At 42.0% G+C, this 18532-nt stretch overlaps 1 protein-coding gene and 1 long non-coding RNA gene across 21 annotated transcripts in view; one reads left to right on the plus strand and one right to left on the minus strand.

The window, feature by feature from the left end:
• LOC124870028 overlaps nucleotides 1-5419 on the plus strand; it is a 105313-nt gene extending 99894 nt beyond the window's left edge. For 2 of the 3 annotated variants that reach the window (XR_007038706.1, XR_007038705.1), the window contains one exon: nucleotides 5289-5419. This is a non-coding gene — a long non-coding RNA (uncharacterized LOC124870028). The remainder of the gene's footprint in view (nucleotides 1-5288) is intronic. The other variant, XR_007038707.1, reaches the window with a different exon arrangement.
• Nucleotides 1-18532, minus strand: part of ptprfb (protein tyrosine phosphatase receptor type Fb) — a 264671-nt gene that overhangs the window by 37242 nt on the left and 208897 nt on the right. For 10 of the 18 annotated variants that reach the window (XM_047368398.1, XM_047368400.1, XM_047368408.1 and 7 more), the window contains 4 exons: nucleotides 10548-10702; nucleotides 8696-8707; nucleotides 5253-5365; nucleotides 845-877 (listed from right to left, as the gene is read on the minus strand). In XM_047368398.1, coding sequence (XP_047224354.1) covers nucleotides 845-877; nucleotides 5253-5365; nucleotides 8696-8707; nucleotides 10548-10702 — 313 coding nt within the window. The remainder of the gene's footprint in view (nucleotides 1-844; nucleotides 878-5252; nucleotides 5366-8695; nucleotides 8708-10547; nucleotides 10703-18532) is intronic. The other 8 variants (XM_047368407.1, XM_047368415.1, XM_047368414.1 and 5 more) reach the window with 3 other exon arrangements.

The following is an 18532-nucleotide window of genomic DNA, read 5'->3' on the forward strand; positions in this document are numbered from 1 at the left end:
CAACTTGCTAAGGGACATTTGGCAAACTATAGGGAGAGTATATGTACACGTTTGAGCCCTTTTGTGTAATTTGTGGATTAAAGAAAATCCTCAAATTAAAAGATGTTTGTCAAATTATCAGACCATCCAGAAAAAAGAACAGTTTAAAAGCCTTAAATATATATGACATTCATCATGCTGATGATAGGCGAATGTAAACTGGCGCTCTGTACATCATCTATACAAATTTAAATGTGTACAATACATGGAGAGCCTGTAAGGCTAAACCATGGATCATTGTTAACCTGACACAGTGCACAGCCTTGAAGTGCGGACACTTAAAAAGGGTCTTAAGCTGAATGTATCTGTGGGGTCAAGGGTCAGGCTTTTAAGTGACATACCTTTGTGAGCTTTTTATTGCATTAATGCCAATGGCTGATGGCCACTTAACAAGATGAGGCCTGACCAATTACGGAAATTTAATCTTATCTCACAGAGGGGCCAGCGAGCATATTACCATCAGTGTGCACGTGTTTGTTCGGGACTTTTATGGCTACGTTTTTGGTTAAATCGAGGGTGAAGCCATTGGTAACAACGCTAATGTACAACAAGTGCAACTATCCGCACTGCTCAACTATCCATGAAACCATGTAGGCCTCTGCTACTTCATCATAAAAGGCGTTGTGGGAAAGTTCACAGCCAGTGGAAGGCCATTGGCGCATCCTTGGAGTGCCAGAGGCAACAAGCTTGCATGCTTGTGATGTCTGTCAGGATTGCAACGGGGGAATAGGTTCATGAGTGAGCAAGTGAAGAAGAAAAAACTGCATGTGTGGGAAGTATGCAGTAGGTGAGAAAACAGACTAACTTGGAGTGTTGGGGCAGCGATGAGAGCTGGGACCTGTTGAGAGAGGAGAGTAAAAGCGAGGAGGAAGAAGAACACTCAGGATCACACTCAGGCCAAACAGTATCTAAAGATAACCTTTGGAGCTAGTTAACTTTGAGTAGCAGATGGTGTTTACCCTCTCTGGGCAATTCCACTAGTGCAATTTGGAGAGATGAATGACAGCGAAACTGAGCTCAACCTACAGAAACCCTCCAGTGACAGCATCTATAAGGTTCTTCACTAATGATTAAGTGGTAATACTCAAATATTTATTTCCACAGCTTGTGACGTTACAACCACAAACCTAAACATACTTAAAATGGATTTTATATGATGGACCGACACAAACTAGAGCATAATTGTGAAGTGGAAGGTCCGTACTTTCTAGAAACACATTTTGCTGCAGTTCCAGCTGCAGGTCTACTTTGGTGTGTGTCTACCAGCTTTGCACATCTGGAGACTGAACTGTTTGCTCAATCTTCTTTGCAAAATATCAGGCAGATAGGATGGAGAGCATTTTGGAACCCCAATTTTCCAAGTCTTGATGATCAATATAATTAGGTCTGGACTTAGGTCTAAACCATTTAATTTCACCTTTGTCTGTATCTTCGCCCTCATTGTCCTTCCGGAAGGTGAACCTCCACCCCTGTCTCAACTCTTTCGCTCCCTATGTCAGGCTTTCTTCCAGGAATGACCTCCATCTAACTTTCCATCAGCCCTTATCTGCCTCCCTGTCCCTGCTAAAGTAAGCATTCCCTCGGCATGATGCTACCACTACTGTCAGCAGCATGACAAATGGGAAAATCATGAATCTTTTTGCTTCTGTTTCACAATTATCCTCCCCTTTGTGTTGGTTTACCACATTAAATAACAATAAAGTACACTTGCAATATGTTGTATGTTTCAATTATAAAAAGTCATATTTCCCTTATTGTTTTAACATACCAGTCAGGAAACAACATTAATATTGCATTTGAATTTAAAATATAAATGGGCACAAGACTGTTCGGAGTCAGACTAACATGAATGAAGCAGCTGCGAGTTGGAAACTGCTTGAAAGCTGGAAAAAAAAGGAGGGCAAAAAATAATAAAAAGTCAGGCTAATTTGTTTTATTATATGACCTCGAAAACATCTTAAAAGGCCTCATTAAAAGAAATGTCCTCAGAAATGCCTGAGTTTTAACAGAAACTGTACCTTTCTAAAAAAGACTCAGTTGGTTGTGTTTGTCCTTTTGCAAATTGTGGTCATAAGCGTCGAACACTTTAACCAAAATGACAGAGGTAATTTCATAAGCTGATATTTATCGTCTCCGTTTCTCTGCTCTCTCCCTCAGTTCTTCCATTTACAATAAATTTTTACTCCTCAGGCTGAAAACACGCACTGATCACCACCACATTTTAACATCTAAACTGGTGTGAATCATTTTTATTTCAGGGCTAACCAGAAAAATACATTCGCTCACTATTACTCACTTGTTTTGTGTCAGGATTTTATTGCATATGATATGGTCACAGGTCGAATTTAAATCATTATGAATCCTTTCAGTTGCAAACACCACTCTGCAGAAACCAATCAAATGGCAAATGTTCAGAAGCCACAATTACAGCCTCCTCATTTATTAACATCCTAAAAGCAAATGTTTCTGTCTATAAAACTTTAATCCAAATAAAAGACAAAGACGACTTATTTTAATCTTCCCTTATTTTCTTTTCCTACTTTGTGTCCTATTTTCCCCATTTGTATTCCTTTGTCCTACCTCCTTTCCTTACATCCTTCTTTGCATCTTTCTTCACGGCCTACCTCGCTTCCTTGCATCCTTCTTTGTGTTCTATCTTCTTTCCTTGCAACCTTCTTTATGTCCTACCTTCCTTCCTTACATCCATCTTTATCCTACCTTTCCTCCTTGCATCTTTCTTTGTGGCCTACCTCACTTCCTTGCATTCTTATTTTTGTCCTACCTTTGTTCCTTACATTCGTCATTGTGTCCTACCTCACTTCCTTTAAACCTTATTTGTTTCCTACCTACTTCCTTACAAACTTCCTTGATTCCTTCCTTGCATCCTTCCTTGCTTGTGTTCTACATCCTTTCCTTATTTTTCAGTGTTTTATATTTTATGAATATAAAAACCAGAGTTCTGGAAAACTCTGGTAACCTTCCATGAAAAATGTGTAGGAACGCTGTAAACCGTTTGAAGTTTTTTATTAATAATACTCTGCTGATACTACTGTCCCACTGTAAGCTGTCTGTAAATCGTTCATCAGGCTTTAAAAAGTAAAATCTGAACAAGGTTTGTTTATAATAGGACATGTCAGTAACTTATAAAACCAAACTTCTGCGACTGCAGCGGCGAAAAGAGCAAAGACATCTGTCAGAAATAAGCAACTTGCTGCTGATGTTGATTCGATGGTTCAACAACAATCAAAATCAGAGCAGGAATGTTCACCTGCTGGGGACGAATTAAAGAGAGAACGAGCAGGAGGATAAAGGATGTGGCGGTTCAATATTCGCCCGGCTCAGGCTCAAAGACTCATACGATTTCACCATCTAGACAGAGACTCGGTGGTTTTCGATAATCACCACACTTGAAGCAATGCGGAGAGGCGGTGAGGGAGGAATAGAAGGAAATAAATGTTGACATACAGAGAGAGTGAGAGGGGAGAGAATGAGAGGAAAAGAAAAGAGATTACCCTACAGGGGGAAATGGAAGACAAAAGCCAAGAGAGGTGGAGTGGGAGGATGGCAGAACAGGGCTCTTTCAAAGAGTCGGCACTGCTTAATTCCACTGCAGGGGTTCAAAGGGTTCTGTGTGTGTGTGTATTGCAAATGGGATCTTTAATAACCTGCAAGAAGGGGCTGCACACACACAAATACACACACACACAGACAGGGAAAACACACAGCAATGCACGCACAGTCGCGTGCACCAGGGGCTGACATTTTCTCTCAGCTCCATTGTTCCCTCGGCCCGGCTCACCTTGACATCAGAGGCAGCAGGACTCATTACCAGCTGGGGGGAATGAAAGGAGCTCATGGAGGGAGGAGGACTGAGGACCAGGGGAGGAGGAAGAAGATCAGGAGGAGATAGGAGGAAGGCTGATGCTGAGGCGGGCATCCTCATGGAAGTCTCCCCCACCTTCCTCCTCATATCCACCCGCTTCACTGGTGTGTGTGTGGACAGAATCTGAATCTCCTCAGTCTGACTCGACTGAAACTGTCAGCTGGGTATGATAGCCAAAGTATTAAGCTCAGTTTCACGGAAATAACTTTTCTTTTCTCCTTTTTCTCCCCAAATTTGTCAATTTAACAGGCGAACACTCAATAAACACACAATAAAATAAGGGGGGCATGTGAAGTTCAAATAACATCTGCAAAACTCCAAAAATGATCAACAGATAAATCAGAGCAGTGAGACTAAATGATCTTATAAAATTTAGTTTAAAGGAAAACAAGGAGGAAATCGTGAGAATATCCACATTATATACTTTTTCACAGTTTATGAAGGACTTCATCTCACTACCACAGGTGTTGAATGCACCTTCCCCCCACTTCAACATAAAGGACTTATTAATCAGGCAAGTAGTACTACAGTTCCTTGCATAAGTTAGCATTATGTCATGCAACCACAAACTTCCATGTGTTTTATTGGAAATCTTTGTGACGAACCAAAATAGTAGTTAGTTAAAGAGAGAAGAAACATGGTTTTCAATGTTTTTTTAGTCTTTTGGGGTGTTTCTCCACCAGCTTTGGATTTCAAGCCTCTCCAAATCTTACTTGGATTTAGGTCTGTTCTTGGACTGGGTCATTCTATTGTAGCTCCGCTGTATATTTATGGTCGCTGTTTTGCTGGAAGGTGAAACTTCGCCCCGGTCTCCAACAAGTTTTCCTTTATGATTCCCACCTTCCTAGCAATTCTGAAGAAAATAATCCCCACAGCATGATGCTGCCACCTCCATGTTTCACAATGTCTCCAGGTTGATGTGCAGTGATGTGTTAGTTTTATATATGAGTCACATGTTTGCTGTGCCCCATACATGGCTTGTAGCAAACTGCAAACAAGGCTTCTTATGACTTTCACAGAAAACTTTCTTGCTGCCTCAGATTTGTAGAGAGCACAACTAATGGTGTGCCGTGCAATGAACTTTATTTAGGGGTATTAGAATAATGTGGGGTAAAAACATTTTGGAAATCTATGTGTCATTTGCCTTTATTTCTTACTTAGGCTCTCCCAGCAAAATACATTGAAGTTGGTGGCTAAAATGTAACAGAATGTAGAAAAGTTAAAGGTTTTGATTTCTTTTGCGTGGCACTCTGTGTGAAGACCAGTGTATGTAAATCAATGTTTAAAACTGAACTCTAGAGACATATATGGGATTGTTGGAGTTTATTACCTGGTGTCTGGTAGTTGAGTCTTCTCATCTCTACAGGGTCGGAGGAGTTGGCCAACAGCGAGTCCTTCACGCCGCCTGAGTGTTCATCTTTCGGTAACGGTGACGCCCGCTTTCTGGAGAAGCAAAAGGAGGCAATAAGGCAATGAATACATTTTGCTCATATTGTCTTGTCTGAAATAATTAAATAAAAGCTTTAATTTAGTCATTGGTTTTGCAGGAAAACTTAAAGCAGACATGACAGGATGATTTAAAATGACATCAATAATTACTATATACACACACTTTGACTCATTTGCACACTAGATGAGGTTAATGGTGCATTAATGGCTCTCGAAGCTACTTCTAAGGACAGGAAACTCAAGAGACAGTGGGGGCCAGGGGCCTTCTTCCCTTTAGTTTGAAAGGAATCTTGAATTTAATGTGTTCGAAGAAGCACCATAATTTTGCTGGAGTGGGCTAGGTGGCGTTTGTTGCTGGATCGGTGACAGCTGCTGTGTGGGAAACATGTGCCCATGGGTATGTGTTTGCACAGATTTGAATGTGTGCTGCTGCTGCTGCTTATGTGTGTGCTAACAACACATTGTGTTTACTGGCTTCCCAGAATGAGAGGAAAACAGGCGGCCGCTGTAATTAGCTCATCAGCTGGGTGGCACAACACTGGATAATTAGACCAGTTCTGCAGCACCTGTGCTGCCAGGCCCGGCCTCGCTGCATCCAGCACACCGCAGAATAGAACAGAACAGAACAGAACAGAACAGCACTGCTTGGACTGGCTTAGCTCAGCCGACCATAGGTCCGTCCATCAGGCAGAGAAAAGTAACAGCAAACGCAACCTGCTTGTATTCAGACAGCCAGCATCTGTTGACACATACAGGCAAACAGATGCGCACACACACACACTCACTCACACGTACAGCTGCAGACTCACAAACCTCCTGACAGCAAATGGAAATGGGCAGAAAGAAGCATCAGGGCACCCCGTGGAAATTTCACATCTCATTGCACTCCATTTGCAAGTGGCGAGCATGGTTTTAAGAAGGAGCGGGGCCTTCTGTCGAGGCACGTCATGGCGAGAATACACAAAGTTGGTGGTGCCTTAACGTGGTTCCCCCCCTTTAGCTGCTGGGTCTGGGGCCTCACCACCACCTGTTATCTCTTGCTGCAGGGGCTTAAGCTAATGCTGGAGGCATGACAGCTAATCTCTGACAAGCATCTCTTCCTTTCCAGCCGAGAGCTGAGCCAGACCGTGTCCAGTTTTTCCCAGAGATCGCTGATGGGGCTGAGCAGGGCTGAGGGAGCGGGGGTGGGTGGTGAGAGTTTGGCATCTATGAAATGGTCTCTACACAGTTTATATACACTGCCTTGCAGAAGTATTCATATGAGTTAACTCCTTTGTGACATTTTGTCACTTTGCAATCCCAAACTTCATTGGATTTTATTGGGATTTGTATGATAGAAAGATTGTATATTGCTTTTAAAACATATTTAACAAAAGCAAATTTGAAAATAAAGGCATGCTTATGCAGGCCCCCCGAGTCAAAACTGTATTGAACCGTTCAATGACACTTGCAAATCTTTTGGGTTATGTCTCTGCAAGCTTTGCACATGTAGAAACTAAGATTTTCCTCATTCTCCTTAGAAACATAGCTCAAACTCAGTCAGACTAGACGGGGAGCGGGTGTGAAGAACAACTTTCAAGTCTTGTCACAGAATCTTACTGGATTTTCGTCTGGACTTTGACTAGGCCATTCTAACATATACATATGCTTTGATCTAAACCATTCCATCTTAGCTCTTTCTGCATGTTCAGCGTCTTTGTCCTGCTGGTAGGTGAACCTCCACCTGTCTTGAGTCATTAGCAGCCTCAATCAGTTTTATTCCAGGATTTACCTCTACTTAGCTCCACCCCTCATCCCATAAACTCTGACCTTCTTCCCTGTTCCCACTAAAGAAAAGCATCCTGACAGCATGATGCTGCCACCACCATGTTTCAAAGTGGTAATGATGTGTTCAGGGTGATGTGCAGGGTTAGTTTTTAGACATGATGTCTTGCATGTAGGCCAAAAAGTTTCCTTTTGGTCTCATCAGCATGGCTTGTGGTAAACAAGATTTCTTATGGCCTTCTCGCTGCTGCTCTTCTTTAAAGACCGGTATTGTGGAGTGTTTGACTAATAGTTGAATAGTTTGGTTGATATCTGTTGTCACTATTCTACCACATGAGCTGTGGATCTCTCCACTGGATTTTATTTACGACTATCAGGCGTTTGAATAAAACACTGCACTTTGATTTGTGGTAAAATTATAGGAAATCATTCCTCATTTTTGTGTCCACTTCACATTTATACTCTACTTTTGCTTTGGTCCATCACAGAACTAAATTTCTAAAGATCCGCAACACCTAAATAACTCTTGTCAAATTGTATGTGTACCTATGAATGTGTTTGTTTTATAGTTAAATTGAAGAACCATATTTTATTTCTATTTTTAAGATTTAGAATGAAGTAAAACTGAATTTATTTTTATGATTAAATTTCACATTTATGTAACGTTAAAAAAGCACATACTAAATGGCCTAAAAACGGAAAACAAAAGGATGAAACAGTTATTTAGAAAAAATGCTAAAGTAGTTTTCTTGAGTTTTGGGCTTGTAACATGACAGAATGTGGAAAAGTTCAAGAGGTATGAAACCTTTTGCAGCGCTCTGCAACCTCTGACCCAACCAGATGCCAATCTGCATGAAGCTTTGGTACCTCTCTAAAGTAAACATGTCAGAAAAAACATGTGAGGTTATTCATCTCTTCACAAAATGTGAAGACGTGTGAAAAAGCAAGTACGCACATGCAGAGTGTGAAACACCGGGGAGTCTTAATGAGGGTAGAACAGGGCCCTTTGTTGAGACCAGGAAGCAGAGAGTGAAGCAAAAAAAAAAAAGGCTAAAAGTGGAGGAAAGAGTCTCAGTGGAAAATGTCAGCTTAAAAAATGGGGACGTTTCTTTCTGAGGCATCTATCCCCCCCCACCCATGTTTGGCATTTACTTCACAATGGCCAATTCAGCAGCAGGTGATGCCTTGGCATATTCAGATGGGGCAATCTTGGAGGAGCACACTGTCACTGGCTGGATAATGAAACACAGCATGGAGACAAACCATGGCAGACAGGACAATCTGAGGAGGAACACTAGCACTAGATGTGGAACATGCACTGGTACACGGACGTGACCCGGGGGTTCCTCAGCTGTCAGGGGGTGCAGAGTCGGCTGCTTCTTACGTCGCATTGTGTAAAGCTGACCCAGTTGGACAAAATAACAGCTAGATTTCTTTTTAATCGTGTTTAAAGTTCCCTTTTTGTGTTAAAGCAGCCAACTCTGCACCCCTCCTGAGCTCACAAATAAGAACAACTTGAGTGGTGGTGCATGAAGTTATGATGCAACACGGAGTACCCACCTTGCCTGTTTGCTGCATTCGCAGGGGCAAAAACAAAAGATAGAGGGGGAGGAGTTAATGTGTATTAGCTCTTCATGAACTTAAAATATCAACAACAATTTTAAAGCACAGAGAAAAAAAAATGAGCACAACAGTTCTAGCTAGCTGTACATAACAGGCTCATCACTGTTTGCTGCTGGTCTCTGTGGCTCTGCAGGCAGCAATAACAACCAGTTCTACAGTGTGATTATTCCTATGCACATTCACCACCAGTCCACAGTGAAAAGGCCACACAGCCACCTCCCCACAGTCCCTCCTGTCAATCAGTATCCACACGGAGAAAGGGACTTCCACACAAGAGGATGTGGTACTCAGCAGCAAGCTGTCTCAAGGCCTATTATTAACCGGCTGCTTTTTAAGTCCGCCGGAGACAGCTGCTGCCGATGGCAGCTCGGAGGAACAGATATGATGCGAAACGCAGAGTCTGTAATAGAGCTGCCAAGACAAGGTAGAGCGTAGGACTTAATCAGCAGGAAGGGAAGCGAGGTAAATAAGGAGCTGCAGGTAATAGATTCCCATTCAAATGATATCTTTCTGAATGTCCACATTACTATTTTAATTACATTCCTCAGCAGAGACACGGTTGCAGGGCAATAACTTGCCTTAACACAACAGTAATGCTAATGGGTACATTTTTATTTTGTTTATAATATAAATACCAGATTTACAGAACTATTTAATGACCTTGAACTTTGTTTTGTCCTCCTGCAACAACAAGCTCTAATATATTTTACTGAGTTTTATGTGCTAGAGCAACACAGTGACGCATAATTTGGAAGTAGAAGGATCCCAGATTAGCTCATCAGATGCCCTGAAATAAACTCCACCCAACTTCCCTGTCCCTTTTAAAAGAAAGGTGTCCCCACAGCATGACGCTGCCACCACCACTCTGTGGCCTTCAGAGAAATTATCTTATTCTCAAACAAGCTGTATTATACTGAGATTAAATTACTTCTGGTCTCCATTTACCATCTTTGTGACTTGTGAAGGTAATTGGATTTTATTTAGAGGGTTTAGAGTAAAGGAGGCTAAATACTAACTCACAACACACTCCTCCAACTTCACAATAATGTACCACTTTGTGTGAAATGGTTCAAGCTGTTCAAACTTCTGCAAGGCACCAAACAAAAACCAAAATGACAGCTCTTCCTAGAGATCCAAGCTAACAGATTTCTAGGTAACCAAACCTTAATGTATATTCCTCTACAAACACAAAAGACTGAAAAGGTGGAAGAAGAAGCCTAAAGAAAACACAGGCAGTAAGAGAAGCCCAATTCCCCCATTTAAGTGATTCTCCAAAACACCTTGCTGGCCTGTTTATAATCATGGCGTACTGCACAGGGGCAGCTCAAGCGCTTTAAAGAGATATTGACTGAGCTTTTAGCTAAGCCCTTTGCTGCTGCCTTCTGTTTCTTTTTCTGAAATGACCAATGGTTTTGCCAAAAGAAATTTTTTACTCCCACCCTAAGCGCATTTGACAGCCGGGCTGCGATTTTATTAAAGCAGGTATGTCAGCTGCCAATTCATCTGACACTTAACATAGCGTTGTTGACAACTGCCAAGCGGGCCAAAATCTCTTTGTCTGAGACACAAATCAATCCTTTTCTGGTCCCTCTCTCTCTGTTTCTCTCTGTGTGTGTGTTGAATACTACAGTTTGAGAAATTGGACGTTATGGTTTGATTTGTGAGCAGCCCCAGTTCATGGTTTTTTTTAATGACCATTACTGATGCAACCAAAATAAACCTACAATCACTGATGGCCTCGCAGTGTAACCTAAAGGAAACAGAGGAGTGGAAGCCAAACATAACTTACTTTTTGAACAAAAGGATGGCGATGACGATGATGATGATGACGACCACTGCCAGCACGGGACCCATAACCCACAGCATTTCAGGCTGATCCATCCCTTGGGCCATGTTTGTTGTGATCTGAATTGGGTCAGAGTATGGGCTGGCGGAAAAAGTAATCTGTGAGGGAAAACAAACAGTTTTTACTTCAAAAACAAATGTTCAAAAGTAAGCAGAAGATTAAATGTATCCATGATCAGGGCAGATGGTCGTATTATTTAATACCGGTGCCGCTCAATTATTTAAGATATAAATGAAAATGGAGTATAATTAATACATCTCAGTAAAAATGCTCTATTATATGGATTCACTACATACAGAAAGTGTTTATTTCATTTTGATGATTATGGTTGGAACTAAAAAAAGCCCTGAATTCAGTTAATAAGAAACTTACAATCTTACAAAATACCAATTAGAAATATTTTTAATACAGAAATGCCGACCAACTGAGAAGGAGTTGTTCAGGAGTAGATTAAACAAGGAATGCAATAGTTGTAGCCCATGTCCTTGATATGTCAATGTGAGGTGGCTCTTAAAGCTCTGACTCCTTGTGAATCTCCTCCAAACTACTGAATGGCTTTGCTTCACAATTCTCCCAAGGCTTCAGTCATTGTTGTTGCTTGAGAATCCTTTTCTGCCACACTTTTTCCTTCCACCCAACTTTCCATTCCTAGCTTGGACACAGCACTATTAAAGGCCAGCCTATTTAGCAGTGATCCTTTATGACTGCCCTTCATGGTCTAATGTATGTCTAATGACTATCTGCTGGACAACTAATAAGTCAGCAGTCGTTCCCATTTTCTTTTTTTCTTTATTGATCTTTATGTAGACCTGCACAATATATTGAATCAGTCATAATCACAAAATCAATATGTTTAATATTGCAAAAGACTGTTTGAGATCATCTGCCTTGACTCTGAATTCAAGCCCTTTGATTCCAGATATTATCTAGATTGTAGTGATGCTAAAGATGCTAAAGCTCATGAAGAGGGATGGGCACATTGTGAACATGGAAAATAAATTGCATTATTTACCAACAATATTGCTTTTTAATCTTTTCTTAATATAATGCAGCCCGAGTCTTATGTAATATTAAAATGTTCTAAGAAGCTGAATTTTCTACCACAGTTTTTCCTTCCACTAAACTAATATGCTGGACTGCAGCACTCTTTGACACAGCCTGCTTCTTAAGTATTGTGGAGGGTGTAATTAGCTTTTAGCCATAATCATTAAAATTACTACTACTAATATATCACTGTGTGTGGAATAAATCTATATATGAGTTTCACCTTTTAACCTCAGTCACTGAACTAACTGATCTTTTCACTGATATGCTAATCTACTGCAATGCAGACACATTAACACTTTTATTAACATTGTAATAGGTCACACAAGACAAGTTAAAATGTTGTAAATAAAACCCAAATGGTACTATTTCCTGTAACAATCCAACTAGACAATTCCTTCATATAAAAGCATTTCTGTTTGAATAAACTCAGATGCTTCATGACAGCAGGTTTGAGAAAAGAGGGTATGAGGGGTAAAGACAGAGAGGTGGGGATGACAGCGTGCGTCCCTTGGTTCACTGAGATAAATGGGGGCACCGACGAGGAATCATCTCTTCTTCATTAGTGATCACACCGTGACGGAGGAAGAGGAGGAAGAGAGAGGTGACGGTGAGGGTGCGTTTCCACCTTGGTTGTAAATGAGACATCCTTCCACTTAACGTCTCCAAATTATGATATGGGGGGAGGGCTGGCGGGGAGGCATGTAGGTGTGTGTGAGTGTTTCAGGAGCGAGCAGACAAAGTGATGCAGTATGGTGTTAAAAAGGGGAAAAAAAGTGTGATGAACAGAGAGAATAACTGAGGAGAACAAGCTGACAGACGAGAAAGAGGGAAGTGTGTGTTGCATCTGTTATTGGAGCTCTGCATGCCACCTATTGAATGTTCATAGGATGTGCAGGTAAAGGGAAAAGGTGTGGGGTGTGCAGAGGGTATTGGGTGACAGATCACAGACCTCGGAGGGAAATGGGCTCCCAGCGTGCGGTGGGAGGGGCAGGGCAGCAGGCAGCAGTAATCCGCATCATTAGCCGCGCAGCAGCCCACTCTTTGGCACACAGGCTGATATTAATTGGAAAGATAAGCTGAGATGAGCTCAGAGTCCTGTGCTCTGTCATATAGTTTTGTTATCTCTCTTACTCTTGGGCAACTGCCGGAAAAATTCACATTATGGAAGTGTGCGTGTTGCAGCATGTCTCAATCGTGTACGTGCAAACCGGCGTGCGCTGATATTAGGCACAGACAGTAGATTGCTCAACCAGGAAAGTGAAAAGATTCACATTTTCACATAACGGCAGTAGATTGCAGCAGCGTCTTTCATGTATCTTTGCCTTTCTCACATGCAAATACACACACACACACACACACACACACACCCACCATGAGGCGAGTTCACTCCTGCTCCAAGCGCCTGTGGGAGGAACCTATTATCCAAGAGCAAAGGGAAAACGGAGCCGCTACGGGATGCCGCCTGTGTGACGACACCTCCAGGCTTCCTGTTCTTTGGGGAGGACGCAGAAGGAGGCTTAGGGACACAGCCCTGCAGGGAATCCTGGGAAAATGTCCCCTTTTTTTGCTGCAGTAACAAATAAGTGCAGCTGTGCTTTCAGAGAGGGGAGGAGAAGGAAGAGGACGAAACAAAAAGAGAGGGCTTTTTGTCTGTTTGTCACGGCCGTGTAGTGGGATCATCCATTTGAACAGCCCTAATATCTGATAAAAGCTCAGTCACGCAGCTAATAATGTTCCTGGCCTCACAGTGCAGCATCACAAAGAAGGAATGGGGCTGTGAAGGAATGTGTGAGGCTGACAGTGAGTCAGAGACAGTGAGAGACGTCAGGTTAGCTCTCAAAGCTAACAGCTGTACAGTGCGGACAAGGGTTCAGAAAGGTCCAACTCCTTTACTCGCTAGTACTGCGCTTTAAGTAATGATGACTAATCTAAATACTGTACAAGTGTTCGCTTCGCTCTTTTGAACCCGGTGAACGTCAGTGATCTGAAACAACCCTGTAGCTTAATTCCATTTATTGCATAAAAACAGCGCCGTGCAGAAGTATGTAAGCAATTCTAATTTTTCCACATTTTGATACATTAACCACAAGCTTCAGTGTATGCATCTGTAGCATGTTCTTTCTGCTCACTCATATAGATGACAATAACTTTCTTCTCGCTGCTTTGTGTTGGGTATCACATAAAATCCCGTAATATACATTAAGGTTTGCGGTTGTAATGCGACAAAATGTGAAATAGTTCAAGTGGTATGAATACTTTTGTATTATTTCTGCAAAAACAAAACTCTCAGATTCACATCATTTGTCTGCAATCATGTTTGCATAGTTAACAGTTTTTCAGTCATTATTAGGCAACGACGGTGGAGCAGTTGGCAGCACTGTTGCCAAGAAGGTCCTGGGTTCGAATCCTGGGTCTTTCTGCAAGGAGTTTTCATGTTTCCCCAGTGCATGCGTGGATTTTCAACAGATTCTCTGGCTTCCTTCCACATGACTGTTAGGTTAATTGGTTTTAAATTGCCTTTATGAGTGTGTGTGTGTGTGTGTGCATCTCTGTTTTGCCCTGTGATGGACTGGTGATCTGTCAGGGAGCGCCCTGCCTCTTATGCAATCACAGCTGGAGTTAGACACCGACCCCCATCCCCACGACCCTGTAAATATAAGCAGGTATAGATGATGGATGGATGGATTAGACGTGACTTTTTTTATTCCTAGTTGTCCTTACTCCATCACAGGAACCATTTCCAAGCACATAAATGGAATTCATGAAAATTACAGACGTACTCCCCTCTAAATTGAAGCTCATCAAGCCTCTTCAATGACGAAATTGATCGACACAGAAACCATGAACAGGGATTTGTCCCATATTGTAGCATTATCAAAACCCTATCTGGTGATCTGGAGTCTCCAGCTGTCAATAAGCTTTGTTTGAGCATTTGAGAGCTCGAGTCCAAGAGAAGTAGCAGTAATTTATTTCACTTTGTTAGTCACATTTAATCCCTTTTTCACATTACATGCCTCTCAGAACTCATTTTCAGCTAATTTAACTCAAGTGCTTACTCTATTGTTGCTCAAGAATAGTGAAAGCTGCACCTAAACTGACTTCATGAGAAAAGTGACAGAGAAAATGAGATATTGGATACAGATTTAATAAGTTTCTGTTAAATCCTGGTGACAAGAGACAGCACAGGGAGCAGCAAATATAAAGCATGGATGCTTTGGCTTTGAGTAAGTAGAAGGAGTATTTGGTTATTTGTGTGCATCTGTTAGAACGAGGGTATGTGTAACATCAGTTTTTTTTAAGCCTTTTGTGAAACTCCTTTGAGCCTCTACAAGTGAACATGTTTGTCTAGGTCGCAGGCGCAGAACAAGCGAGAGCGCGTGTGATTTCCAAGTGTTTATCTGAGGCACAGTAAGTGAACAAGAGAGAGGGAGTGGGTGATGAGAGATGGCACAGAAAGAGGAGACAGACAGGGAGAGATTGAGACAGAGGTGTAATGGTAGCAGCGTACATTCAGCGTGCTATCTTGGACTGTGGGCTATGCAGCGGCCTCCTCTGCCATGCCTCCCCTCTGAGATCCACCACGCGCAGCATGGGGTGCATTTGTTATGACTCGTCGCTGACCCCGCTAGCTCCACCACCTCCCAAAAAATGGCTTAAATAAGCTGCAGGCTGTGTGTCAGACAGACAAACAAACATGTAGAGACGCCTGTTATGTATCCACAGCTCCCGCCACCACCCTGGGGACGCTGAGGAGCTCACACAGTCCATCCACACTGCATGACAAAGTGAAAGACAAGAAGAGGGCGGGCGACAAGATTATAGTGACAAAAAGTAAGAGAAATACAAGATGTACGCCTTTATCTGTGAGGAGCAGAAACGTGGCTACAGGGTACCGTCTACCCTTTTCTTGTTCTGCAGTTCTTCCCTTATGCTTTTTTCCTTCATTCATTTTTGTCCTTGCATGTTCTCTCAGTCATTTAGCTGCATAAAGTGCACTTCCTCCTTGCTCTTCAACTGTCTGAATGCCAAGCCGTCATTTCAAACGGTTATAACCAGAGTTGTTATAAAGCCACTGAAATCCCCCAAAAATAGGAATAAAAATGCAGAATTACGTCTGATAAAACAAATAAAACAACACATACCATGTTCTGCATGCCCTAAGAATACAATGCAAACTCATTTCAGGAAGACAATGTTCCTGTATAATTTCCATGAGTTCCCAGTCCTTCATTTTAAAATATACAACACTATAGATCACTATGAATTTATGGCAGATATTTCTACAGTGGGCATGTTTTAAATATGGAATATAGAAAAACCAAAAACTGGGTGAATGGATGGAAATAAAACAAGGTTGGACCAAAGAAGGGGAAAAGGGAATAACACATGGAGGGAAGCGTGACAAGGACAGAAGGAATGGAGCAAGGACACATAAAGGACAGAAAGGAGAGTGGTAGGATACAAGCATGGAAGGAAGGATACGGGCAGAAGACAGAAAGGACATAAACGAGCAAGGAAGGAGAGACACATGGTAGAAAATAAAGTCTGGAAAAACAAATATGTTTCCAGACTCTTATTTTCTTTTTCCATACTTTTCCAAACCTGGAAAATACAAATTTTCTGTGTATCCAAATCCCAATAAAACACCTTAAAGTTTGTGGTTTTAATGGGACAGAAAAAAAAAAATCAAAGGGGTGAATCTCTGCAAACTTTTACAAGAGGATCAATGTTTTCCACTTGAACTATCAGTGGCTTCGATTTTACACCTGATTGTTGTAGACACATGTAAAATGCATTGGACACTGCATTGGTAATTCTCTCTAGTTAATTTTTTTTAGCCTGTCCCTTATAAATAAACTATGGCATAAATAAATAAAAAGCATCCAGATAACTGGAGGTGCTGCCAGAGGGAGGCGCCTCTGGGAGGAGATGCAACACAGCACAGCTGAACGCCGGCTGCTGTCACCCTTGAAAAGCTGGACTTGAATATGTTCATGCGTCCAAATAAAAAAACAAACATCTTGTTTTCATAAATCCCTCTTGATACTGTTTGTTTGAGCCTTTTAACATTTGAAAGTAGCTAGTCTTCAATGTTAGGGTGTTTGGAGCTTGAAGCAACAGAATTAGTGCAACAAAGCAAATTCTCCATGAGAGTGAGGAGAATACAAATGTCTGGATAAAACTCCAAAGAGCAAAACGAGGCAAGCACATCTGATCGCTCGGTTTGGGTTCCTCTCCCTGCCAAACCCTCACTTCTCTCTTATCATGACTACAGCACACGGTAGAACAATCGCCTCCTCTGCTGTTGGTTCGCTTCATCTCGTCTGAGCTTCATAGGCTGGACTGGACACAAGACATAAATAAATAAATAAAGAAAATGCCATCCTCTTTTGCTCTCCAGCACCACCCCTCTTCTCTGCCTCAGATCACACACTATTTCATTCTTCTCTCTCCCTCAGTCTCTTTTTGCATTAAATGATACTGTTTATACACACCCTGCATCTATCATCTCATTTCACACTTCCCCCGGCTTGTTTATCTGCCTTTGGTGCTGGGGAGACATGAAGGCGCATTCTCCTCTCCTTTCTTTCCCTAATTTCCCCTTCTTTCTCAGATTCTCTTCAACCACTAGCGTCTGCTTGTGGCCACTGAAATACGAGGGCTTATTAAACCCTGGCGGTCCTGTTTGATCTGCACTAGGGGAGTTTGGGGTGGCGGTAAGGAAGCCTAGTAAAGATACAAGTCATTTATTCCACTACTTGTTGTTTTATTCTCCTGAGTCTGGTGAAGATCCTACTCGAGGCACCTCCTGCCTACTACCCGATCCTGCTGCACGCTTCACCTTCTTCTATCAGCACCTTTGGTAATAAAACCTCTGCAAGTGCCACGTGGGGGCTGACAAAACCAAACACAGCTGTGGCATCTGACTTGCACTGAAAGGATTTGTGCTGTAATCAGTGACGGACTGCTGGTAGCCACCAAGCGGTTTGCACTCAAGAAACAATGACAGGAGGAGGTAAACAAATCAAGGTCGCTCTGGAGTGATCTTGTTATTTCAAAACTAAAGTGTATTGTACAGCGCCTTGCAAAAGTATGCATGGTCTTTGTAACTTTTCATTTTTGTCACATCATTACTGCAAGGTTCAATGTATTTTTTTAGGATTTTATGTGACAGACCAACACAAATTAGTGAAGTTAGAGCTGCAAGTCTTTTAAGGTTTTTGCCTTAATTTAGCTTTTCACATACAGAGGCTACAATTGGATTTTTGTCTGAATTTTGACTAGGCCATTCTAACACATGAATATACTTTGATCTAAACCATTGTAGCTTCGGCTGTATGATTAAAGTTCTTGTCCCGCTGGTGTGAACTTCTTCCTCAGGCTCAATTCTTTTATAGCTTCAGAGGATTTCTTCCAGGATTGCCTCCTCCTGACCAACTTCCTTTTCCCTTCTGAAGAAAAGCATCCCCACAGTATGATGCTGCCACCACCATGTTCCATGAATGGGATGGTGTGTTCAGTGCGATGTCCAGTGCCGCCAGTGCCACACGTTTATAGCATTGCTTGCGGCTGCACAAAACTACTACTACACGTATCCATAAAAACAGATTTGTGGAGTACTCGACTAGTAGCTGTCCTGTCAATCCCTGGATCTCTGCAGCTCCTCCAGAGTTACCACAAGATTCTTGGCAGCATCTCTGATTAATGCTCTCCATGTCAGAGAGCTCTGTGAGATGTTTAAAGCTTGAGATATTGTTTTAGGACCTAACTATGCTTTAAACTTCTCCATGACTGTTTCCGTGACCTGTCAGCTGTCTTATGGTGCCGTTTGTTCACTAATGTTCTCTAACAAACCTCTGAGGCCTTCACAGAACAGCTGG

Source organism: Girardinichthys multiradiatus, chromosome 6 (genome assembly GCF_021462225.1).
Source record: "Girardinichthys multiradiatus isolate DD_20200921_A chromosome 6, DD_fGirMul_XY1, whole genome shotgun sequence".
NCBI lineage: Eukaryota > Metazoa > Chordata > Actinopteri > Cyprinodontiformes > Goodeidae > Girardinichthys > Girardinichthys multiradiatus.